Source organism: Lygodium microphyllum, chromosome 28 (genome assembly GCF_053477565.2).
Source record: "Lygodium microphyllum isolate KBCC chromosome 28, Lygodium_microphyllum_v1.1.10, whole genome shotgun sequence".
NCBI lineage: Eukaryota > Viridiplantae > Streptophyta > Polypodiopsida > Schizaeales > Lygodiaceae > Lygodium > Lygodium microphyllum.
This window is the reverse complement of record NC_141162.1, coordinates 3,077,928-3,105,299: the sequence shown is the minus strand read 5'-3', so window position 1 is coordinate 3,105,299 and position 27,372 is coordinate 3,077,928. Positions and strand designations below refer to the sequence as shown.

General features: G+C 40.9%; 1 protein-coding gene across 1 annotated transcript in view; it reads right to left on the bottom strand.

The window, feature by feature from the left end:
- Window positions 1-10,482: 10,482 nt before the first annotated feature.
- The window catches only part of ATXRCC1 (BRCT domain-containing DNA repair protein), a 35,157-nt gene continuing 18,267 nt past the window's right edge, over window positions 10,483-27,372 (bottom strand). The window contains exons 2-7 of the mRNA XM_087670469.1: window positions 13,938-15,036; window positions 13,527-13,715; window positions 13,237-13,342; window positions 11,718-11,833; window positions 11,525-11,611; window positions 10,483-11,091 (exon numbers count right to left, since the gene is read on the bottom strand). Of these exons, the coding sequence (XP_087526595.1) occupies window positions 10,759-11,091; window positions 11,525-11,611; window positions 11,718-11,833; window positions 13,237-13,342; window positions 13,527-13,715; window positions 13,938-15,036 (1,930 nt within the window). The 3' untranslated portion in view covers window positions 10,483-10,758. The remainder of the gene's footprint in view (window positions 11,092-11,524; window positions 11,612-11,717; window positions 11,834-13,236; window positions 13,343-13,526; window positions 13,716-13,937; window positions 15,037-27,372) is intronic.

The window sequence follows — 27,372 nt, the reverse complement described above, 5'->3', positions numbered from 1 at the left end:
TCCTTCTCTGGGCATCATATGCTTGGGGTTCGGGACACTCCAATCTTTCGTGCCCTTCCTACATATAGAAGAAACAATGTTTAGAAAATGGCTGAAAATTTCCTTGGATTCTTCCTCCCGTACCATGTCTGTCACACAGCCATCATCAGGTTGTTGATACTCCGGATTAATGTAAGCTATTGTGGGTGTCTGAGCCTAATTGGCTAGCATGGTATTTCATTGGCCTAATTGGGATGCTCTAGCACCTTGCCATCCTCCATGGCAAGCCATGTGATATCTACCATTGTATGGCAGTAGTCCATGTCGTGAGTGGCCATATTACAAATGCTACACCACCACTGATTCAAACTGCATTCAACTTGTACATGGACCGGATTATTACATTTTGTACACCATAGATTCTTGACCTCGTTTTTACGAGTGCCCTCTGAGGGTTTCTTGCCCTTTTCCTTCTTCTTGGACTTGATTTGCTTTTTTCCCTCCTCATCCTCAAAGTCATCTTCCTCACTGCTAGTTTTGACCTCCAAATCCGAATTATAGTCTGAATCATTGGTGTCGTCATCTTAGTTCTTTTGGGTTGACTTTGAGGATGTTTTTCCTTTTTCAAATTTTTCTTTTTATAGGAATTGTTTCAATCTAAGAGCTTTCCTATAAAAAAAGGATCTATACTATTGCCAAACAAGTCATCACATGCAAAAGCTTTTTGGATTAGCTTATTGAAGCCTTAGAAACAAAGGGTTTTTAACATTTCATCCTAGGGTTGGGTACTTTAGTCAATTCTACCTTTTAGGACTATGAACTTGGAGGCTTAGAGGGTTAGTATAAAAGAGGCACAATGTGCCACCATGGATTCCTTGATGTTTGGATTAATACTAGCTGATCATTTTCCTGTCACATTTCTTGTTTTTAGGCATTAGAGGCTAGTTTAGTTTAGCTAGATCAAGCCTTTCATTACACTACAAAATGGGACATTCACACTAGAATAAGATCATGCAATAGAGGAGATAGTCACTCGATAAAAAATGTAGCATATAATGGTCTATCTAACATGAAGCATAGCTATGAAAGGGGAGAAAAAAGTCACCCTACTCAAAATTTTCAAAAACATAAGGGTTTGTAGCACCAATTGATGAAGTCCAACAGGTAGAAAGGTGGACAAATGCTCCTATTTGTAGATTATAGCTCCCACCAAGGTGAATGATACCATATGAGAGTGTGTAGTGGAAAGAAAAGAAAATATGGAGTGAGAGAGAGAAGAGAGAGAGAAGGAATATGCAAAGAATGAAGGAATAATTGGCTTACAACAGAATGATACCAAGAAAGATCTTTGTCAATCCCAGTAGGCAAATCTAAGCATTAGTTTGGATGCCATATAGAGGCAAGAGACAGAGATGTTGATGTTGATAGAGGCCAGCTAAGATGATGATCACAATGGAATGAGCTGCAGGGGAGTTATGGGATGGCTATTTATAAGCATAAGAGACAAAATCTACCCAATGTGATCTACAAACATTGTGTAGGATATAAAATGAGCCTTTAGTGCGCAATTTGCATAGGACTTTTACAATTACATTATGGATTCAAATGTGTAGTACTCTGCCAATGATGCCACTAAGCACCTTATTTTGCAACATAGTTTGTTAGCTTCGCTTCTTCAGTTTACCCCTAATGATAATGCTATCACATGTGCCAATAAGTTCTCTTACTCTATTGCATTGATTGTTACTAATGGTAGGACATTAACACTTTCAAACGCTTTGTATGTGCCAAAGAGTAAAAAGGATTTGCTCTTAATTTGTACACTTCCCAAGATTGGCTTGATTGTTACTAATGGTAGGACTTTCACACTTTCAAACACTTTGTATGTGCCAAAGAGTAAAAAGAATTTGCTCTTAATTTGTACACTTCCCAAGATTGGCTTGATTGTCATGTTTCTGGATGACAAATGTACTATTCATGATCTTTCACATGGTAATATAAATGTTGCATCTCATTCACTATGGGTTGTAGACCTCTCAACAATTATGAAAATTGTGTGGAAGATATAGTATGTGTAATTGCAAATATGCAGGTTCTCTTTTAAAAGATGGTTCAAGGAGAGTTTCTTGCAAGCTTCAATTTGTACATATTGATGTTTGTGGTCTAATACAAACATTATCTATTAACAATTTATCTTTACTTATGACTTCTATTGATGATTACTCTAAGCATGCATATGTGTATCCTGTAGAAGCTAAGTCCAAATTGTTCTTGTGCTCAAAGAGTTCGTACATATGGCTAAAAATCTGTCATGATCCAGAGTGGATACTCTCATTCTCAAGGGGAGTATGTGCCTAAATTTTAATGCATTTTGATTTATCATAGCATAGAACACCAATGTACACCTTAACAAAATAGTCTAAACAAGACAAAGACGTTTCACAGAGATGGCATGATGTATGATTAGCATTCAAGCATTGCTAGATGGTGTCTAGCTTGATGTTATTATATACAAATCTTATGCATTAAACAAGTGTCCTACCAAAGCAATGGAGCTTGCCACTCCATATGAGGCTTGGAATGATTGTTGCTCAATTGTGTGCTTTTGCTTGCAATTTATGCATTAATACATCTGCAACATTGCAAAAAGTTGGATAACAAAGTTGTAAGTTCTTTTTTTTTGTTACAAATATAAAAGTAAAGCTTACTTATATCATCCATAAACTAAGTGTATTCAATCAATTATGATGTCATCTTTGTGGAAGATGTTTTGCATCCCTTACTTTGGAGTGTCAAGGAGATTGATGAATGATGACATTATATATACATCTTTTGTTATGTCTTTTCAATGGAGGGCAGTAAAACATATCACCAAATGAGATAGGGTTTTTGTTTATGTAGGTTTAATGAGTACCAAATCAACCCATTCCTAATGCAAATGTGAATGCTATGCTTATTTATGAGTAGAGATTGAGAATTCCAAGGCTATGCCAAAATGGCTAGTGCAAACATTACATGACAATAAATGGAATACACCTTTGTCTAGTTGTACTCATTTTGTCTCTCATGGCATATGTTATACATTAAAATGTTACACATTGGTTGTTTCTAGGATGTGTGAGGAGAATCAATTTGTTTCTTTTGAAGAAGCATAAAATTCAAAAAGTAGGATGGTTACTATGCAATCTAAGTATGCCACTATTGTCAAGAATGGGATTTTTCTTGGTGTGAGTTTCCTCCTAGAGAAAGGCCATGAATACTAAGGGGTTTACAAGTTAAAACATAAGTCAAATGATAGCGTTGATTGCTATGACAAGGGGTTAACAAAAGAGCATTGACTATGATGAGACCTTCGCTCCCACTTGTCTCATTGTGACAATTTGGATCAATTTTGCATTAAAAGATCATAATGGTTAGAATGTACATTAGTTGGATATTAAAACTACATTTTTGAATGGTTATTTTCATGTGAAGTTAAATATCCTACATTCTCATGTTTTTTTCAAAAAGAGAAGAAAAACAAAGCGCGTGCAATTCAGCTACGAGTGAGTACATTTGGCTAAGATGCCTTTGGCTGACTCGAGTGTTGCATAGTCATTTGCCACTACCATCTCCACTAATAGCCAGAATGCATTAGCAATTGCACAAAACCAAAGATCCATGCTTGTACAAAGCACATTGAGGTGCATTATCATTATGTTAGGGAAGGACTCTTGAGGCAAACTTAGTCTTGTAAATTTCTTCTACTTTGATACTTCTCGATACAATTTGTATTGTGTACTCTCAAATTCCTCCAAGTTGTGTGTATGCATTCTTATGACTCTAAATCCAACAACACATGTATGCTATGCGTGCATACATGCACAATCTATTTTAAGTGGAAACATTTTAATCATCATATACTTGATAAAAATCATCTCTTTTTGTAAGAATTAATCTAGTTTGTGGCACCCTCCTATGTGCTACATATTGTCGACACATCTCTACTCCCCTTGCCACCTAATACCCTTCAACCCTTGCCTACCACCTTCTCACTGCTCCCTTCTCCCTATGCTACCTTATTGTTACTTGCACACTACTCCTCACCAACCCAATTATCCACAACTCATCTGCTTCCACATACCCAATAGCCACATGTTGTTGCATGTCTACGTTCCATGCCACTTAATGTTGTTTGCTAAGCCACACTTTTTTCTAGTGCTAGAAATTAATAACTAACAATCCTACCTCTAATTCCTCTTAATTTTTTACATCCAATCCTTACTCTACTCCCTCCCTCCATAGCCGCATTCTACTAGACTCTACTACACCCCCAACGTGTCTAAGATTGAGAAGATGCAACTTGGGGAGCAGACGCACATCCACTATGCTAGCTAGAAGACTAACCATGCCGACTCCACATCTTTGTAGATTCCTCATGAGTGAGCCCCTCCCTCCCCCCTACAATGTGAGCCTTTGTAGCATCTGGGCCAACGTTGGGTAGCGCTTTTTCTCATCAATGATATTCAACTGCATGTTGCAAGTAGAGTCAAAGATGCTCCTCAAACATATTCTCCATCACGCAAAGAGTAGCTAATTAGCACTAGACAACATCTAGAAATGGCAACTCTTGATATGGGAGGACAAGGCCTTTGATGAGAGTGACTAGATCTAGGAAAGTTGAACTAGCATGCCTCATGGGTTCCCCAAAAGCCACTGAGCTTTGCCTCCACAACATAGAATGGCAAACGGATATTGATGCAAGATAACATGGGCTTTGCACCATCACACACTAACGATTGGGCAAAACATAGCATCACAAACCCCTTTAGGACCTTGTGATACCCATGGAATAACTAGTGGCCAAGGGTCTCCTAGTTTTTATGGCTAATCATATGGGATTCTTACCTTTACAAGGCAATCAAGAATGCCGCCTAGTTTATGAGGAAATTAGGAACATCACCTCCTTCACAAGGTGTTTCCCATAGTAGATCAAGATGCCATGCATGCAATGTGGGTTTGGAGGCTCCACCCAATTGGCAGGTTCTAGAGCCTACTACTTCGGAATCAAAGATGTGGGATATTATTAACAAACTCACAAGGTAACATACCAAGGCCAAGTGTCTATGGCCAAGCCATCATCCACTCCCTCATAAGTCGCTAGGAGCAACTTCAAAGCGACTCCATGACCATAAAAGCTACAGTAATAGTCTTAGGTGTAATGAAGGAGACCTAGGAGAGAGAAGGAGAGAAGGGAGAGACTACAGAGAGGAGAGAGAAAGAGGAAGAAGATGAGAGAAGAAGAGAGAGAAAGACTAGTAGAGGAGAGAGAAGGAGAAGGGAAGCCATGAAAGCTGGAAGAAAGGGTAAAAGAGACTTGATTATTGATAAACAGATGCCCTAATTGGGTCTCTCAACACCTTATATAACCCGTCAGTATAACTAGGTATTCCCATGCTAACCCGTGTCGCCCTACCTGTCTATCCCCACTCTTTTACATTCCATCCCGACCCCGAAGGCTTTTTCCCCCAAAAACAAAAAAGAGGACTTATTGATGTGGCTCACAAGGGAAGGGGGGTCGCAGAGTACTACTCTGTTCAGCATTACAAAGGAGATTATCGATATAGGGAAGTACAACCTCATGTGGAATTGGAGCATACATATGTGTGTATGATGCATACAACATGTGTAAGTTGATAGCGTATGAGTTTGGCCACCAATTCTTGACAATTAGAGGTTGACAAACAGTGGACAACATGCTGTCCAGAACAAGCCTGCTGGAGAAAACTGATCATAACTTCCTATGGGTAGCCCCAATTGAGGCGTGAGACATGTCAAAACGAAGCTCATGAAGTGTAATTTCAGCTCATATAGGTGACACTTGATTGCCATTAATATAGGGTAAAAACTGTTCTAGAATAGTGTGTTGTCTACAAGTTAGTTTGCAGTGCAAACTAGGGCAAAGTTAGCTAATCTTTAGTCAAAATTGCACCCTTGAAGTAGAGGGAGGGTTGCACAAGTGAAATGATGATTGAGATAGGGTTTTTTTGAACCCATTCCTTCCCCGGGATCAAATGGATAACCTACATGATAAGCATCAAGAGCATATGGGTCATCCATACAAGCATGGGTCACTGTACTACCACCGGGGTCAAAAGGATAATTGTGATCCAATGCAACCGTTGTATTATAGAAGTAATTCATGGTGTTATCTTCAAGCACTGATGGTGGCACGAGATCCTTACTGACCCATATGTTAGCATGTATTGACTTGTCCATAAACTCATTGGGAACCACTGTGCCATGTAGAACTAGAGCAGATGAGGTAGCAATCACTACTGCATTCACTGCATCAACCCCTAGGCAATGCATGTTCATGAGCCCCACATTCGTGGCCACTACTGGGCATTCAAAGTTAAGGGCCTTGGGCTGATGGGCCACCTGCTTATGAAGCTGCAGCAGTGAGATGCTCTCATCATGGCATCGTTCATGAGAAGCATCATGTTGCTCATAAGGATGCACATGCTGCTCATAGTAATGATCAAGTGGCTGATGAACATACTCGTATACATTTGCATGATGTTGCCCATATATATAAGGTTGTCTAGATGGTTGTCCATATATGTGACTAGAATGTAGTTCATAACAACATATATAGTCATCATATGCATGTTGCTGCTCAAAAAATGCATAATCATCATATACGTGCTGACCATAAGTAGGCACATGATGCCACCTTTGCACATCCAAACCATGATGGTGGTCATGGTACCCATATGTCCATGAGAATGCCCATATTGTTGCTCATAATCATGCTGATCTATCCTTTTAATTGTAGCCATTTGAGCAACTTGAAGTAAGGGTGGCAAGTTTGTCATTGATTGCGATGGTTTGCATGGTGGTGACTGAGATGGTTGAGATCACTTGGTCCAACTTAGACATGGCTGATTGTGTTGCTCAATTAGTTGGTTGTGGCTCGCAGCTCAGAGAGCTTCTCATCATTGTAGAGTAGCATGCAATGCATTCATTTGGGGATGCCAAGAGTGAGAAAGGGAATTGGAACTAGGAGCCATGACTAACTTTATCTCACTACTGATCACCACCTCATGGACCTCTCAGATACTCATAACAATGTGCTGCAATGCATGTGTGTTCTTGCTTCTTATTCGTACCTTTGATGCATGAAAGCCTGCTGAATTAATCCCTCAAGTACTCCATGACAGCTTGCTGCAATGTATGCAAATTCTTTTTCCACAATTCTTACTAGGTGTAGAGAATGAAAATACTAGCACAGCAAGTCCAACACTCGTAGTTCAACATTCAAGTGCTCCAATAGGAGTGGTTCACCCTAGGTTTTCAGCCTGGGTGTAGTATCTCCAGTACACTATGCAAACAATAACCCAATTCCGCAAGATTCACTTGCTAATAAAACAACTCCTCCAGCTGTCACAGCCATAGTTGGTGCCATAAATGTAGATTCTACTACTCACTGTTGTCCTATCAACACTGCACATGCTTTTTATAGTCCTGCACAGCCCAGTTGCAATAGAGTAGGACATGAGATCAGATCTTTGTCTGTTGTTGCTTCAGAACCAAGAGACAAGGCATAAGTAGAAAATCTCTTAGAGAGAGAAGAGATCAAAGATCAAATCTCACATCGCGCGCAATAATCCCCCAAACATGACTTTAGAACTTAGATACTAGGGATACCCTCAAGATGAACTCCAATCAGAGCTTGCCTTCCAATTTAGCACCCGTCTATTCCTCCACAAATCGAGATAAAAGGTCCCTAAAGACTTCAATGCACATACAAGCCCATAAGCTACCAGCATACTTTGTTCAACTAGGAGCAATTGGAAAGAAGCAAGTTGTTGTGAGAGGTTTGATTCCTCTTGAAAAGCATGTTTTTGTAGATTATTCAAAGCTGAGACCTATTTGTCTAACGATGAATTTGCACCAAAAGAACTTCAATACATTTCTTCACTTTCCGTCCTCCTACAAGATCAAGCCCCATTGTTGTAAATGCAAGAACAACAGCTGATGTTGGTCTCCACCTGCCCATCCATGTGAATCAAATGGCCCGTCCCTCACTGCCCTAGCAGAAGAGAGTGATGGAGGCTCTGGCAGTAAGGGAAAAATTCACGATGATGGACAATCAGGCTCCTTTTCCTAGGCAAGAGCTTCTCAGCTTCCCATTCCCACTAGTAGCAAGCTAGTAAACACGTCTGTTTGTACCGTTCATATCTTTGCTAATTGGAGCTCGTGCCTTCACATTTCTCCCTACTGATGGGAAGCAAAACATGCTGGATGGTAATCTGCTAATGACAATTGCTAGAAGGGTGCCCATGTGCTTCATAGGGGGCTCATCCTCTTGATCCAAGCCTGTTGTTGGTTCTTGATTCCAAGATTATGACAATGCCAACGCCAATGAACAGAGCTTGCACCTTGATCATGTTCATAGTTTTGTATGGGCATGCATGGCTTGGCAGAGCCTTGGTGTTGGATCAATATTTAGACTCAATCCACCAGCCTGGGACGTCTTCATTGGCGCTTCCTCGGTGGCAGGGCCCCAAACTCAAAACATTCCTCCTACACCACGTTTACACTCGAGCAGTGGCGTACAAGGTGTGCAATCGGCTGCACTTGTGCTTCCACCTCTTGCCTCACCCTGTGCAAGAACTACATGGGGCTAAATATGTTGGGTAGCTTTTCAATTAGCCCATCTGTAAATGCCAGAAACGCTCAACTCAACAGTATGAACCAAGGGCGAACCAAGGGCTAACTGTCGAATGAAATATAAGCGTGCATGCACAAGGGTCTCATGCAATAGACTCAAATTCAGGCCACACAGGATCTCCCTCTTTGCATTAGAACTTGAGTGTTGGTGTCGAGCCACTTGCATTTACTGGGACAGGTTCAATGGTGTTACCTGCATCGCCACTTTCCTATTCATCCAGTAGTTTATCTGGCACAACAAGCATGGTCTCATAATCATTAACGCATCAAGGGTCTGCCAACAAACCGGATCGACAAGACCCTTAGCAATTACAGCAACAAGCAAAAGTATGCCTCCTTCAAAGAGCCGAGTCGTAGAATGGCCTCTAGTGGCTACCTATAGAAAACAACAAACCCTTGCCAAACCTGCCTCTCTTTTCACCATGGGACACTCACAAAAAGTCGTTATATTTGCTTGGAACAAGCACGAATCTCCCTGAAGATGTCTCCCACATAATAGAACTAATCCACCTCAAGAGGGTGCTTGAATGATAGAGCAAAGCAAAAGGGAGCTTTCCCTCAAGATGTTGAAGATGGTTTGGAGCAAGGAATGAGAGATATAATCAAAAGAGAGACCATGGTAGCCTGAAGCAAGCTTGAGGGAAGAAGAGGAAGAAGGCCTTTCTTGAAAAATAACAGTAGTTTTACTCTTCTCTAACTCCACCAAGAATCCCTAAAATTTTACCTCAAAATTTATGATGAGCTACTAAATTTGACTTGTGCCTCCAACTTGACCATAGCTCTATGAGATCCCCAAGAAAGGCTGCCAGCACCATGTGATACTCCATCACTACTTATTACAGCTCTTGTCTCTGCTGTTGTACCTATGTGACTAGTTTTTTTTTTTTTTTTTTTGTAAAATATAACTGCATGAGGAAAGAGAAAGAAGGGACCAAATACCTAAGCTTTGATACCAACTATAATGAAGGAGCCCAAGGAGAGAGGAGAAAAGGAAGAGACTGCAAAGAGAGCGAGAGGAAAAAGATGAGAGAAGAGAAAGAGAAACTAGCAGAGGAGAGAGAAAGATGGGAAAAGAGAGAGAAGGGAAGCCATGAAAGCTACAAAAGGTAAAAGAGACTTAATCATTGATAAGCTGATGCCCTAATTGGGTCTCTCAACACCTTATATATACCATCAATATAATTGGGTATTCCCATACTAACCTATGTCCTACCCGTCTATCCCCACTCTTTTACATTAGGGTTGCCATAACACGTTCTTCTCCTTACAAGATCATAATCCCCAATGGTGTTACACTCCATGGCTTCTTTTTCCCATTCTTCACAGACCCCTTAAAGAGGGCTTGTACATGCATACAGCTCCTGCTAGAATGATGAGCCTTTGTACTTGTCTCTTCTTGTGAGTAATATAACTAGCCACACCTTTTCTAGGCATAAACAAAAGCTTGTGGCAAGGCAAACAAATTGCATTACAATCATGTGTTTTGAGATTTTGAATTTAATCTCATATATGGAAAGAAAGGGCATGCAAGGAAAAGGATTTGCAAAGCAACATAGAAAAGGAGCTACAATTGAGATTTCTGCCACTCAAGGGCTCACCTACTCATGTCCATCCATTAAAATCTTGGACAACGTGTGCAAGCCTAGATGACCAAGGCAATCTGAAATATGCTACCAAGGTTGTTCAACAAGAATTGAATGACTCAGAATCTAGCCGTACTGAAAATCACACCAAACAGTTGCCATCTTCCAAAGAAAGAAAGCTACACAAAAGAGACCATATTAGTGGCATTGAAATTGTGGTGCTCTGGTCCCATGCATGAAAGATGAAAATATTCAAGATGCAATATTGTGTGGCATGTTAATGTGCTGCTCTGAAACAAGTCTGGTGCAGATTCGAACGCATTGATGCCCTTTTAAGATGCAAGGGACGTGATATTATAGTTAGTATTTGAGCCAGTGATGTAAGAGGAGAGGAGCAGAAAGATCATCAAAATGGATTATATTTGCTTATGTACACATTGCACAACATCCATGGACTCCTGGATTCAATGGAGTGGACAAATTAGATTTGTAGCATCTTGCTGATGATCTCCTGTGCTTCTTGGATGGAGTTTTCATCTAGGACTTCTGTTCCATCACTTTCAGAATCAACAGGATCATTTAGGTGGTCCTCATCTGACATCAATTCAGTCGCATCATCATCATCCTCGTCTTCATTTACTTCAGTTCTATGTCCTTCTATGCCCTTTAACTTATTCAATTCATCTGCATATATCCATTTTAACCTTTCAGCTTCATGCACCAGTTCCTTAGGTGTCATCTTATGCTCGCCCCTTTGTAGTTCCTGCACTGCCCGAGGGATGAAATCCCAAGTCTCTAAAATATTCTTCGTGCTCTGATAAGAAACAGAACTAATTATTCAGGTAATTAAAGAACACAGAAATCCAGTCAGTTATAATCATGAAGCAGAGAAACAGAAGAAAACCTCTGAAAAGAAACACAAAAGATGGCACAAAAAAGTTTTATTTTCAATCACTAATTATAATTCACACATAGTTCCATGTTGAGACTCTTTTGCAATAAAGTGTCCCAGTAAAAACCCTCCAGCAGACAATGCTTTGCAAGCAGTAAGAATAATCACTATAGGACACAAAATGCACACCAGAAAACCAGCAATTTAACATCCCAAGCATGCCCCAAAATGCAAAAACTCAATTCCTCTGCACCAGGAGTGAAATCGATACAGCATTTTAGTTACAGGCAGCAAATGAGGATTGTCAAATTGTAGATTGAAAAGAAAAAAGATGAACCTTCACGTATCTTTCTACCTGGTGCTTTTGCAGACACTCCAGTGCATCATCTAAACACAGTTGAATGCCTTGAATGGCAACCATTTTTAGCTCCCCTGCTTCAGGCTGCACATGCCCACCTAGAATTCGTGAGAAGCAACTTTTCTGAAAAAACTAGGGCAGCATTAACTTGTGAAACATATGGAACAGACTCTCCAGGGTAAGTACTTGCCTGGTTTTCTTGTTGCTGAAGCCAGTCAATGCAGGCAGTTACATCTCTATGAACCCATTCTTTTATCTGTGAGAAACTTCCTAGTGTCATCTGATATGTCTTATCTGTACCCTGCACTGAATATGCCCAAATGTTACAAAGTAGACAACAAAAAAACTGTGTATAGCAGTGCTATCAATCATTTTAAAGCAATAAGGATTGGGAGGCTGAGATTCATCAAAAAGGGCTACCGGCCATGGAGATATTTTTCAAAGCTTCTGGTGCCTTAATTAATTGGCACAAATCCTACAGATTTCGAGTCTGTTACACTAGGCAGCCAGAATGGCAACCACATGAGGCCTTGATCTGGGTTTCCCATGGCTCAGTGGTGAGATATCTTGGATGCCATATGCAGATTGACATTACTTTAGAGCAGCCATTGGCACCTCCTCTTTTAAGCATCAAACAGAAACTCTGATATTGGATCTCTGTGAGGCTCTCATTACAGGGAGAGTGGTGACTATCAACCAAGTTCTTGTCGCTGGCTGTCTCTAGTTTGCTTGACTGACAAAATGTAAAATGTAAAATTTCACTTGCACCACCAATCTCATATTAGCTGCCTATGTGGACCCTGCATGCTTGCTGTGGAAGTTTCTCCACCAGAAACACTGCAGCCAGGAGGGCATGAATTGTACCAGCTGGCTTCATCATCAAGATGTCTCAGTTGTTCTCAATCTGCATGCTAGTGTCAGTCTTATGCCTTGACTTTCCTAAATATGGTGGATCTTTTTCGTGAACATGGTTGATTCAGTACCTACAGCATGGATACTACATGCTCTGTTTGTATTGCTCATCTCAGGCAAGGTTGATGACAAAAAGAGCATGAAAATATTGGAGATCCTGATGGAGATCCCAATCAAAAGTATAGACTGATTTTAGAAATCATGATGGATATCTACTCAACCCTGCAGGCCAATGAGCTAATGAGGGTGACATAAAATTTGGTGGCTCTTCCGCTCAACATGCAAGGCAGTGTCAGGTTTATGAAGTTTAATGCACATCCGTGTATGGGTTGATAATGGGGGTTTTCTCATGACCTTGATGGAGATCCAGATGGACAGGATGGACTGATTTAATAGGTAGGAGATCATAGCTGGAGATCCACTCCAGAAACCTGATGAACTTGATGAGGATATAAAGACCAATTAGTGAGTTTCGCTCTCAACATGCATGTCAGTGCCAGGTTTATAACCTCTACAGAGAAGACTAATAGCCACAATTGTAGCTTAGCAGGCACCCATGTGTTGAGCCGTCAAGTTTATAGGGCTAGTCTTTGGTGCACACTTGACAAAATGACATTGTGAACTTATGCACAATCTTTCCATCTCTACAAACAAGCTTAAATCCAGCAATCCTAGATTTCTACCACAAATTTTACTTTCAAGGAGCATACTAAGCACTTCTTCAGATTTTTATGGACTTTCAAATTAATAAAGGCAGTATGAGAACTAACGAAAAGACCCAAGCTTAGATATCTCACCATTACTGACAGAAACCCCCGACTGTCTCCAAGGTTTTCCAGGATGCATTAGGTACTTATCAATTTCAATCAGCTTCCTTTGTCGGTGGCAATCAAGGATCCAGTCCTACAATTGACTTATCATTATCATTCAAATCTGGACAAAATAAACCGTTGTCCTAATGCTGAATGCATGTTTTAAATACAAATACCATGTTAACATTGCTTAATCCTGCTATGCATAGACATTTCCTTTCTGAGAACTGCATGCAAAATCAAGGGTCAAACACAATTTTTATATGTGAACTAACCTTCGCAACAATTGTGCCATTCTCACCCTTGACCTGATAGAATTTTGGAGTATTTGCAAAGGCACACACCAGAAGTGTACAGTCGGCGTTCCAATCTGGCCGATACTGAGCACCCATCTCTAGTGCCTTATCCCGAACATCAGCTCGCTCAGGATTGACTAGGCCAGAGATTGCAAAACAAACCCCATCCTGCATACAAAGATGAACTATTGAAAGATCATACAACAGATTTCATTAAGATGTGAAACCATCTGTAAACATGTATCAAATATATGGCATAATTATGTCATTACAATAAAAAAACAAGTACAAAGCATTTAAAAAGAAGTGTTTTAATTGATAAGCAATGTTAAAATGTAAAGCAGAAGTATGCAAACACAAAATGAATGGTGACTAACTTGATTAACATACCAGGAACTTTGAAAAGTTGTCAGGACTGATCACCTCACTTGCCTCCACAAAATCTTGCTGCACTTTTTTGCCTCTACTTGTCTTTGATTTCTGTTTGTTTTTTATATCCTCTTCAGTTGATACTAGCACCGGACTATTTGCCAGATTATCACTATTAGCTGCAACACATGCTTGTGCACTTGGCCTAACAGGTAAACTTGAAGACCATTGATTTCTGTTGCTTTCTTTGCCCTTTGAATTTTCAGAAGTACTGCAACTTTCTAAGTTCTTGGATCCCCTTTGGCCTTTACATGGTGGTTTTTCCTTTTGCTGGCTACAAACAGGAATACTTGGACTCCAGAGAGTTGTGGACTTCGAACTATTTTTCTGTTTCCTTGTGCTGTTTTGAGTAGTCGATGTATATGCTTCTGCATTACCAGCTTGATGCAAAGGTGCAAGTCCATTGTCTCTATCCTTCACCACTGTATTTGCCCCTTTATGTGCACTTCCTGTTGCAGCATTGACGACAGAATCTGTGTGATAATCTCTTGAGTTGTTGACCTCTTTGCTACCAGTTAAACTATAACCATGAGAATCATCTGGTTGGCCTGACTGCTTAGACTTATGAACTACATCTTTATCATGTTCTTCTCCATGTTTCCTTCTAAATCCATTCCCCCCTCTTCTTTGAATACTCTGATCAGTCATTGAACTTACCGATCTGATTTCTCCAGATGTTTCATTATCACTTTTGTCTCCTACAGTATTGACAATTGTCTTCAACTGCTTATTATCCTTGCTGGGAGAGGACCAGCTTGGAAGTTGTCTCTTTCCTCGGTTTACAGAATTGTCCTTAATATCATGATCATCAAAACCTGTCATGGAACTCATCGCTTTTGTTACCTGAGAAAATGCTTGAGGTTCAAAATCTGCTGAAACTTTGGGGAACATCATTGTCAGTTCACTTTTCATATTTTCCTGTAACCGAGCTTCTGCAACCTCTGCAGCAACTTCTTTTTCTGTTTTACAAGGCTTGAACTTGATCCTTGAAATGCCTATGCATGTTTTCTGTTCATCAAGTCCAAATGGCTGACGGCAAGATACACGAATTCGTTTCCACCTAAAATCCAAAGTTCAGTTTCCACCCAGCATAAAGTCAAATTCCCTCCCTACCTATGATCCTCTCTCTCTCTCTCTCTCTCTCTCTCTCTCTCTCTCTCTCTCGTAAAGGTTGTTGAAACTAAAGGATGAGTAGATGTACAAGAGGCCATCTGGCCAGCATGCAAATGCCATGTTCATCACTAGATAAAACAAAACCAAAAAAAGTAAAAAGTGTGACAGCAAGAGTGAGAAAACGGGTTGAAGCCGTTGAACAATAAGAACATATTGCACCATCATGCACAAGGAGTGAACCATCATGCATGAGCGAAGATCGAAGTCAATCAAATAATCTCTAACCATGGGGCAGCCACATCATAGATGACAAACCCTGCTGATATCATAGAAGCTACCTGCCACAACAATAAGCTATTGAGCTTTAAAATGCATTATAAAGTGATTAGCTCTTTAAAACAGCCCTAAAACATGTAAATTACCTAAAGTTTCATTAAACGGTGTGTGGTCCTAGAGAGTGTCTCTGTCCAATAAGTCAAAATGTAATTTGCAAGGATCCACTTACCTATAAATAGACAAGCTGCCCACCACTCAGCCACAACCCTTGTCTGGCAGGTTTCAACCATCAGCTCTCCCTCCAATGGCTGTCGAACCCATCACGACTGCTGGCACGTCATCAATAGTCCCCAACACCTTGTCCATTGCTGCCGCCTACAAATGCCAGTTGTTGATGAACAGTTTCTGCCCCTCCTAACAGCTGTGTTTACAATTTGAGAAGGCCACCCTGCTGTCCAGCCACTTCCAATGCATGTTGCAGCTTGCATTTACTGCAGTGTAGGCCCAGTCAGCATCATCTTCACCTTTCTCTGTTGTCACCGAGCTTCCTACAACCTCCAATGATCATCTTCAAGTGGTTACATTGCTGTGTTTACCAGTTCCGAACCTAGAGACTACTACATTTTAGTTTCCATCTTGTTGCCCTTCCACTTTCAGCTCCGACTGGTGGTTATAGCACACGAGATCCATCAACGGTGGATGTCACACTCTGACAACTCCCTCAGCTTGCTTCCACGAGAGCCATCAACTGTTGAACAATTCTGCCCTTGAACATCTTATACGCTCTTTTCTTCATTTATAGCATTCATTTGTTCACTCCAGAGTTCTCATTCTTTTTGTTTTGCATTTTGCATTTTTACGTTTATGTTTGAGTTCTTGGTGCTTCAGTCATGATCATACACTCAATGTTTTTCTTTTGCAAACCCTAGCATATCTTCACATGGTGTCAAAGCCGATGCTCTTCTAAAGAGTTACCTGAGACTATTGTGGATTGTTTGGTTTGTCCTTGATTACACAATACATCACTTGCTGATTCACAATGGCCTAGACTACTCCATCTTTAGATCCTCTAATGTATTCTCAAACTACTCCTTCAATGGCGGCTTTGTTGAGGCATTATTGATTTGGAGGACAACGCTCATTTGCTAACCTTTCTTTTATGGTCATTCGTTGAGGCCCAACTCTTCTTCATCGAGTATACCTTCGCAAGGTGCATCTCAATTGAAGCACTCCATTGGCAAGTCTAATTGTAACTAGCCTTCCTTCCGTGGATGGGTGGTAAATCCCCCATTACAACTTAATTACAGCAGCAAACAATTAATGCAAATCTAAAAATACAAACTTACCTACTGATCTTGGACAATGCACACCCGATTGGCCCCAAAATTGACGCCCCTTTAGGTATTTCTTTAGCTTTATTGAAGAAAAAGTTGATTTACAATGGGATTCTCCCGATCCCCTTCGCAATCCAAACTCCCCTTGCTGTCCAAAGTGACCAACAAGTCTTCAATCTGATTTGCCCCTTGTTTCGGGCACTTAATTGGCCTTCACCCAATTCATAGACGATGGAAATGCCCCAAATTCAATGGCTGGCTAGTCCTCCATTTGAATTTGGAGGAGATTCACCTTCAGCCCTGTTGAATCCAAGTCTTGGAGCTTCCAATTTCTAGCACGCTTCCCAAGGCTGCTGCTAAACCCTAATTTCTGCTATAAATTAGGGTTTACAGCAGAGAAATTTGCAATTTCTCAGCCTTCAAGGGTCCAAATGCTGAGATCTTCAAAGCAAGGCTGTGAAATGGTTGGGAGATGAGATGGAAAGCTGTAGAGAGAGAAAATTTAGAGTTTCATTGCGAACAATGACTGAAAATCAGTCAAATGCAGCTGTTGCCCTGCCACAACAGCTTGTAGATGCAAAGAACTAAAGAAAATCAGTCATTTACTGTTGCCCTGTCTAAACAGCCTGTAGATGTTGTCTCTTGTTGTTGATTGGTCTTCTCCTGCCCTTGACAACCTCAGAAGGTCCTCCAATGGCTGCAAATCAAACCAACAACCTCCCCTCCCTCTCTCTTGCAGCCTGAATACACTAGAAATGCCTCTCTCCAGCCTCTAAAGACGTTTTTCAATCTTGCATGGGCATTTTTGACAAGTGACAGCCTTTCAAAATGGTTTTTCCAGCATTAGCCATAATTAAATATTAATTTTCAATCTTTAAATACTGAAAATTAATCTAATAATTATTTTGATGCCCTGAAAAATGATCTAACTGGCCAATAATTAAATTGGCTAGGCAACTTCCATTCTCGAGTATCTCTGCGCCATCTTTGACCATCAAATTGGTATTAGGTACCATTAAACGTCACTTCTCTAATGTCATGACCTAGGCCAACAACTGGTACCAAATACCACCAAGTACCTGTGCGGCATAACTTATAGCAACTTTTGCCTTTGACATCCCGTGATTTCTTTGGGTCCCGGGCTTGTAAATTTACTTTAACCCCAGTTGCACCTCACATGTTCAACATTTACTTAATCATGTGATTAAAAATTAATCCACATGTTAAGTGAGGTTTCAAAAATATATGTCCTCATGACACTAATCACCTCTCAGTTGAGGAAAGACTATCCACTCGAGAGACAGCCAAAAGTTCAAACTCTTCAAAATCAAGCACAGTGGTAAGTTCATACAATCCATTTTTGTGTAAGCTTGATTATGTCTGCACTGCTCCTTTAGTTATGCAAGAACCAACTATAACTAGGAGACCCAATTTGATATTAGTATGGGTTAGAAGAAAACTCTATGTTCAAAGATGTTCCACAAGGTAATCCTTCATCCTCAGCTTCATTTTAGCAGTGCGAGCTTGATGCTTCTCATTCACCTTCACATTTCCCACCTTTCCCTCCCACTAGACTAGTCTCTCATAGCATCCTTAGGAACCTTCACCTAGTTTCCTTTAGGCTTGGCCATACTTTTCCAAGTCTTCCACTGCACATTTACTTCTGTTGCATCTAATACTTACTTAGCTCTCTTTTCATTTAACACAATATCCAAAGCATCTCAATATGGAATATCTAGTATTCACGTTTCTTTCTTGATCCTTTCATGTTGGGTTTTGTATTTCAGTTAGGACTAACATTGCATGTATGCTACTGGATCCTACCTATTTGAAGGTTTGATTTTTTTATTCCTACCTTGGTGAGTATTGCCTCCATCAACATAGAGATGAAAATAGTCCTTTGCTATCGCCCAACTTCCTACAACCTCCAGTCATCGGCTATCATCATCTTCATGCAATTACATTTTACCAGTTTTAACTATATTTTGGTTTCCAGCTTATTGCCCTTCCTTTCAACATCATCTCAACTCCAACTGGTGGTTATAGCACTCAGGATCTATCTTCGGTGAACATCACACTCTACTCCCTCAATCCGCTTTCATGAGAGCCATCAACTGTTGGACAGTTTTAACCTTGATCATCTTATATATTCTTTCCTTCATTTATAACATTCATTCATTCACTTCAAAGCTCTCTTCCTTCTCTGTTTGCGTTTTTGCGTTTTGTGCTTCGTATACTTAGTGTTTTTTTTGCAAACCCTAGCATATCTCCACATAAGCCTCTCCCTCCCTCCCTGTTGAGCTAGAAATGCATTAGCTTCACTTAAACAATCCCAAAACATACTTAATTAAAAAAGAAACCTTGTTTATTTAAAAAGAAATACCTTCCTAGAGAGTATCTATATCCCATAAACACAAACCCACTTGGGAGGGCCCAAACTTTCTATAAATAAGTATGCTACCTTCCATTCTGTCTTAATCTCGTTTTTGCAAATTTCAGGTATTTCAGCTTGCTTCCCACATCCCAAACGCAGAGGACATCGCAATCCAAGATGGTCATTGCTGTCTACAATAGTCTGGTGCTTGTTTCCAGACTACCACACTGTTCGGAGCTGATTTCAGCATGTTGGTTCTACTGCTACTTTTGCCTGCGTTTTCAGTCTCTCTCTCCTACAGCCTATATTTGTTTTCTCTCTTGTAGCCAGTGTCTCTCTCTCCTCACCTGCGTTTTTAGTCTTTCTCTCTCTTGCACTGCCGTCTGCATCAGATCCAGCCTTCCTTGGCTGCGTTTGCTAGTGTTTGACATTTGGAGGCTTCCTTGCTACGATTCGGCATCCGTTCGAAGTACCACACTCTCTCTAGCTCATTACCCCTGCCCTGATCCTTAAGATATAGAAGTGCGAGATACAATATTCATTCACTACATAGTGTGTCTGTTGCATAAGCATTGTATATTCAATAGTCATATCACTTCATTCATTCTCTGTATTCATTGTCTTTGAGTTACCCTAACCCTAACTATGTTCTTCTATCAGTCTGTGCTTTGTCGAATGGTGTTATTTGTGTTTCTATGTTAGGGTATTTCTTCACATGGCATTAGAGCCAAATTCTCTAAGAGAAAGCTAGGCCTTGATCTGAAAGCTCTACACAAGAAGCAGCAACAACAAAAGGGTAGATGACTTCGAACACTACTTTCACACTTTTCACATCCGAGCTGAATCCATGAAGGAGAAAGTCGAAGTAGGCCTCACATCTTGCTTCACAAGCTCTCGACATGGCCGGACAAACATTGGACTACTATGGAGTTTCACGACCTTACGAGATCACTACAACTAAGTACAATCTCATTTTGATGCATAGAGCCCAGCAACAGATAGAAGATAAGTCTGAATTTCACCCTTTAGATTCGGTACACCAATCTACTAACCATGCAAGAAGGGCAAAATCTCCACTTAGAACTTGCCATCTACAAGTGAAAATTGACATAGAGTACACTCCATTGCCTTCATACTTATTCTCTCCGGTGCCAAGTATGTCTACCATTTCAGATTCTGTTAATAATGATTCCCCTTCTCCTATTGGTATTGATGATTTTCATGATGAAGACGTATGCAAAACAATTTCTGGTTTATGAGTAATGAGAAAGACAGATATTTCTTTATGAACTCAAGACTACATAAGCAACTGAAACAAGAAACTGTGAGTACTCCTTTCACTTCTTTTCCTTCAAACAATTTTGTTTTCAAAGGTCAAAATAAAGTAGGTGTATCTTTATTATCATTATTTCAATTTAATGCATTTAATGGACAAAAGGAACCCATATTATTTCTCCTATCTACATCTATCACAAATCCATTTAATCTTCCTTCCATCCCACCCTCTTATTCCGCTACCACATCCTTTCAGCCTCCATTGAGTGCATTGCGTGTTGCCTCTCATATAGAATCGCATGTGTTTTCATTCACCACACCAGGGGGTTCTTCAAACTTAGGCACAACCATTAGGATCTCATCTCTTCCTCAACCGAGTAGTGTTCCATCTTTTTCTCACACACTTTTCAGATCATTGCACCCTAGGTATCCCCTATAGTCTCTCCAAAGTGTAAATCACTTGGTGCCACAGTTTGCCTCCATGGCATTACCTAGTGGATCCTCTAGTCATTATACTGTGTCCCAACTAATATTTGGATAAGGCTTACATGTCCCAGTGCCTCCACCTCCATCAACACCTTATGGAAACATTCATGTTCCCGTGCCTCCGTATCAATCGGCACTCCTTGGATACTCACAATCTATTTCTACCTACCCATCTCTTCTCCCTCTTCCTTCTTATCAAACACCTCCACCACCACCACCATCTTATCCTCCATATCCATCTTACCCCACATTCTCGATAGCTCATGGTTCTATCTCATTTTCCACCAAGCATGCATTCAATGACAAGACTCGTTTTAACAGGTCAAACTTTACAACTTGGTCAAACTTGATGAGACATGTCATTGACTCACAGAACCTATAGAATCTTGTGCAGAGATTGGAACCCCAACTCAATTCTGCACTTATTCCATATAAAGTCGTCCACTCATGGAAGGCTAGAAATGCCTCCGCTATTGTCGAGCTGATGCAAGGCTTATTGCTTGAGTTTCATTCTTAGCTTTAGCATTTTGACCTAGCATCAAAGCGATGGGTACACTTGACTAACGGCTACGCGGCTCGGGATAGAACCCGTCGAATAAATCTTGACCATTAGCTTCAAAACTTCAAAATCTCTCACAGAGATGACTTAAAAGTCAAGTTGGTTGAGTATCGCCATCTCCTTGCCGAATACTCCACTACAAAGACTCCTAAGTCCTCTCACGATCAGGTCACATTGTTTCTTAACAAGTTGCCGTGTAAATATTTCAATTTTGTATAGCAAGTGGTTTCTCTACCAAATTTATCCACATTCTATGAATTTGAATATCAACTATTACATTATGCACAACTATTTGATCAGTTTCATATAAATAATCCCTTAGAGGGCGCTCTTGTTGCTCATTCTTAGAAGGGGTAGCAAGGGAAGGGTAAACTAAATCAAACTTCAAATCAAAATCAAGCAAGGAAATCACAAGGAAACTCCCAGTCTCAACTCAAACCTGGGTGGCAAAATGAACTTAAGAAGAATAGATATTGTCAAAAGGCTGGCCATTTTGACGACAAGTGTCGATCAAAGGCAAGAGACATAGCACCAAAATCCAAGTCACAAACCTCCGCCCCCTCAGTCAAGCAACCCCCCTCGGGGAAGACAAGGTGATAGCAAGAAGCAGTGAAAATGTCAAACCTGTTAGGTATGCTCAATGACCCACACTCATAAGGTACCACCAATGATCCATGGTGCTCAAAGTTATAAGGCCCCCATTATAAGGAGAAGAGACACATGTACATATGAAAGCTCAACAGACACATGGAAGGTCAATATACACAGGTGCATATGGAAGGTCATCCATCATGACCCCCTTCACAAGCTATAAAAGCTAAACCTCTTCACACCCATCTATCATCTATCTTTCACCCATCTTTCACCCAGTCAGTTTTTTCACCTAGCCTTAAGCTCTTCACCTATCTTTTATCTAGATCGCCATCTAAGCTTCACAGTTGAAGCACACGAGTGGATAGAGCCATCTTTGTAACAATTGTGTACTAAAGAATTTTTTTATTCTCCTCTTATCTGTTGTATACTCTCTATCTCTTTCTCAGATTTTGTTCTCTGCGCTGTGTAATTTTTACATGGTATCAGAGCCTAGGGGGCTCTAAGGATCGAAGAGTGCGCAAGAGGCAAAGGCTTCAACAGCAAAGAGGAACGATGTCATCTTCCGAAAGCGGTTCTGGTGCATCAGGAAGCGGTGCAAGAGGTGGTACTGCTGTACCGGCTATCAAACACTAAGGATTTGTCCACCAACCTTCAGCGAAGGCAAGTTAGATGGTATAAACTACACCTTGTGAAAGTTCAAAATTACAACTATCCTTGATTCTTATGAGCTTTAGAGATTGTGCTGGGAACTGACGCAGAACCACACCCTACTCCCGACCCATCAAATTCTAGTGTGATGATTCCTCCGAATGCAGATCTTCTACGAGCTTGGAAACAAAGGAATGCAAATACATTGTGTGCCTTAGTTAAAGCTGTTTTGACAGTATTCTAACTTTGATTTAGCATACAATCAAAGCATCAGAGACTTAGAATGTACTGAGGAGTCAGTATGAAATGCGAAACCAAACAAGAATTCAAAACTTGGAGAATCGACTAACAGCAGAGAAGTTCGTTGAAGGAGAGACAGCTGAACCATTCATTACTCGGATTAAGAATCTACGCAACCAGATGGCTGGCAGTGGGATACAAAAGACTAGCGAGGAGCTAGCGAGGAGGTATCTTCGGATTTGTCCACAAAAGTTTGATGGACTAGTAACTGCCCTTAATACCCAGGTGAGACCTCAAGCTTTGACTTTTGAGGAGTTTTGTGCAATATTGATGGAGGAGGAGTTGAGGCTAAAAGCCTGAGAAGGAAGCAACAATGGAGATGTTGCATTCTTTGCCAATGCAAAAGGCAAAGGTGGTTCCTCCACCAAAAATGATGGTGACAAAAAAAAAGAAGAGCGGTAAGAAGAAGTTTCAAGAAGAGTGCTTCTACTGCAAGAAGAAAGGACATGCAATCGCTGATTGTCGTGTCAAGAAGGCAAACGAAAAGAATGGTATCCTTAAAAGTAAAAGCAAAGAGACAATCAATACGGCTGAAGCAAAGTTGGAGTTATTCATAGCGACCATTAAGGAAGTATGCTCCTCAACGCAAGAAGAATCTACCACTGGCTCATGGGTGTTGGATAGTGGAGCCTCCCATCACATGACCAACAAGAAAGGTCTATACAGTTCTATGCAGCCTCTATAAGAATCCATCACTGTGACAGTTGAAACTGATACAAAATGCCCTACTGCGAGTACAAGTACTATTTCTTTTGTTGTTGCAAATGGTGAAGTCAAAAAGCTTTCAAATGTGTTATATGTTCCCAAAATTAGGAGAAATCTGTTATCAGTTGCTGCCATAACTGATCTTGGTCATGAAGTGAGGTTCAAGAAGACAAGTGCAGAAATTCTCGATAGTGTTGGCAAAGTTGTTGGCAAAGGAGAAAGAAGGAACAACCTGTATGAGCTAACTGCTCTTACAACCACCGCTAGAGTGGGCACAAGTAAGCTTTGGCATGAAAGGTTTGGACACATCGGATTTGCAGTGTTGAAGGAGATGCACAAGCAAGGTATGGTTGCTCACCTACCTGTAGTGACTGAATTGAATGAACTATGTGAAGCTTGTATGATGGGCAAGCAACAGAGAAAGGCATTTCCACAAGAAAGTAAGAATAGAGCACAAGCTCCTCTAGAGTTGGTTCATACTGACTAGTGCGGTAAGATGCCTACACAAGCCTTGGGGGGATCTTATTTTATGTTGAGTGTCGACAACTACAGTAGAAAGATATAGGTGCACTTCCTTCGTGATAAGGCTCAAGCTTTTGATAAGTTTAAAGAATGGCTAAAATTTGTTGAGAATGAAACAGGGAAAAATGTGAAGAAATTTAGAACAATTAGTGGTGGTGAGTTCAACTCAAAGGAGTTTGAAGACTTTAGCAAGAGCAAAGAGATCAAGCGTCAATTGACAACGCCTCACACACCTCAGTAGAATAGTGTTGTGAAACACAAGAATCACACCATTGTGGAGATAGCACGATGCATGCTAAAGGGCAAGGGATTGCCTAACCATTTTTGGGCTAAAGTTGTTAATATTGCAGTCTACATTCTAAATCGGAGCTACACAAAGGCTCTCAAGGGAAAAACACCTCATGAGGCTTACACTGGAAAGAAACCATTTGTCTCACATTTCAAATTTTTGGATATGAATATTATGTACGTGTTCCAGATGAGAAGAGAAACAAGTTAAAACCAAAAAGCAAAAAATGCATCTTCTTGGGTTATAGTGATGAGCAGAAGGCTTATAAATTATATGATCAAGAGGCAAAGAAGATCATCGCAAGCCATGATGTGGTGTTCAAGGAGCAGCTGCATATAGTGAAGGAGAAGAATGCAAGTTCTTCCACTTTATCATCAAGCGAAGAAGTAGTCCACTATGAACTTGTCCCGAGAACTGTCCCTATCCTTAAGGAGGAGGAAGCATCATCTTCAAATGATGAGAAAAAAGTTCACCAACCTGGCATCACCCCATCGGAAAAGTCATTGCCGCATTGGGTGAAGCAACTCTATGACCACAATAATCCTATGCTTACATCTGTTGAGGAGAAGGCAGACGGACCAAGAAGGTCTCAAAGAATAGAGGAGAGGGCTTATCCTCACATAGTCAATATGGCCTTGATGGCTGAGATTATGAGAGAAGTAAAGAAGTCAACTGACTTAGAAGAAGCACTTGCAGATCCAGCATGGAAGGCAGCTATGCAAGCCGAGTATGACAGCATAATGAAGAATGACACTTGGGAGCTAGTGGATTGGCCAGCAAAGCGGAAGGTTATTGGCACCGAGTGGATCTGGATGGTAAAGTACAAGGCTGATGATACCTTACAAAAGTACAAAGCTAGACTGGTTGCACAAGGATTTTCACAGGTTGAAGGGTTTAATTTTCAAGAGTCATTTGCCCCAACTGCTAGAATGACCACTATTCGCACAGTACTTGCAGTGGCCGCCCACAAGCAATGGCCAGTTTACCAAATGGATGTTAAGTCAATGTTCTTAAATGGTGACCTCAAGGAGGAGGTGTACGTGGCTCAGCCACCAGGGTTTGAGGCCCCCCATTCTGAGAACAAAGTGTATAAGCTGAAGAAGGCATTGTATGGGCTGAAACAAGCCCCCAGAGCATGGTACCAGCGGATAGATAAGTTCTTTTTATATTTAAACTTCAAAAGATGCGCCTCAGATGCTAACGTGTATGTTTACAGGGATGGTGAAAAGTCTGTAGTGATTGTCCTATGTATAGACGACCTTCTTATTACAGGTAACTATGAATATATGATCAACCAAACTCAAAAGGCTTTGAGTTCTGAGTTTGAAATGACAAACTTGGGCTTGCTGCACTATTGTTTGGGGATTGACGTCTGGCAAGAGCTAGGAAAGATCTTCATCTCTCAGAAGAAGTATACAAGGGAGATCCTGAAGGCATTTGGCATGGCCAAGTATAAGGAGATAGCTACACCTATGGAAGGGGAAGTGAATGCAAAGTTATCCATTAAGGATACATCAACACTAGCAGACATTGGGAGGTACAGGAGGTGGGTCAACAGTCTGATCTACTTGTGTAACACCAGACCAGATATCAGTTTTCTTGTTGGTGTTTTGAGCAGATTCTCAAACAAACCTCGTGAGAGTCATTGGAAAGCTGGGATACGGGTGCTAAGATACTTGAAGGAAACTCTTGACTATGGTATCACATACAATTCCGAAACTTCTCGTGGGAAACTGTGACTCAGATTGGGCAAGAGACAGTGATTCCAAGAAGTCAGTTTCTGGTTATTGTTTCTCTTTGGGTTCAGGAATTTTCTCTTGGATTAGTAAGAAGCAGCCAACAATGGCATTGTCTTCTACTAACACAGAGTACAAGGCAGCTTGTTTTGCTGCATGTAAAGCAGTATGGTTGAGAAGGATCCTATGGCATATGGGAGTGCAAGATGAAGAACCAACTGTGCTGAGATGTGACAATCAGAGTTGCATCGCCATTGCCAAAAATCCAGTGTTTCATACGCGCACCAAACACATAGAGATCTAGTATCACTATGTGCATGATTTGATCGAGGATGGAATAGTGGAACTGATCTACTGTCCAACAAAGGAGAATGGAGCGGATATCTTCATCAAAGCACTTACAAAGGATCTGCTTCACGTTTATCTTCAAAGACTCGGCATTGGGCCGAGGAGATAGTTCACCTACGAGTGGACATTGAGGAGGGGTGTTAGATATGCTCAATGCCCCGCCCTCATAAGGTGCCACCAATGATCCATGGTGCTCAAAGTTGTAAGGCCCCCATTATGAGAAGAAGCCATATGTGATCCCGAATATTGATTGAGTCCTGACTTGTATGTCACATGAGGTCTACGTGACCAGATGGCAAAAAGGTGACCGTTGTGGGTCTAATCTTTGGGTTAGACGGAGTAGTTAAGCTGGTAGCAACTCAAGGCACATTGCATCGAGTTGCGGGGTAAGGGAGTTATCAGGGGCCCCAGCCAACGGTAAAGAGAATATTCCTTGAAATATTCCCTAGCCAACTAGTGGAGGTGCACATGGAAGGTCAGCAGACATGTACATATGGAAGGTCAACAAACACATGTGCACATGGAAGGTCAACAAACATAGGTGCATATGGAAGGTCATCCATCATGACCTCCTTTACAGGCTATAAAAGCTAAACCCCTTCTCAGCCAATCTGTCATCTATCTTTCACCCAGTCAGAGTTGTTCCACCTGGCCTTAAGCTCTTCGCCTATCTTCTGTCTAGATCGCCATCTAAACTTCACAGTGGAAGCGCACGGGTGGACAAAGCCATCTTTGTATTAGTTGTTTGGAGCTAAAGAATTTTTTTATTCCCCTCTTATCTGTTGTGTACTCTCTATCTCTTTCTCAGATTCTGTTCACTGCGCCATGTAATTTTTA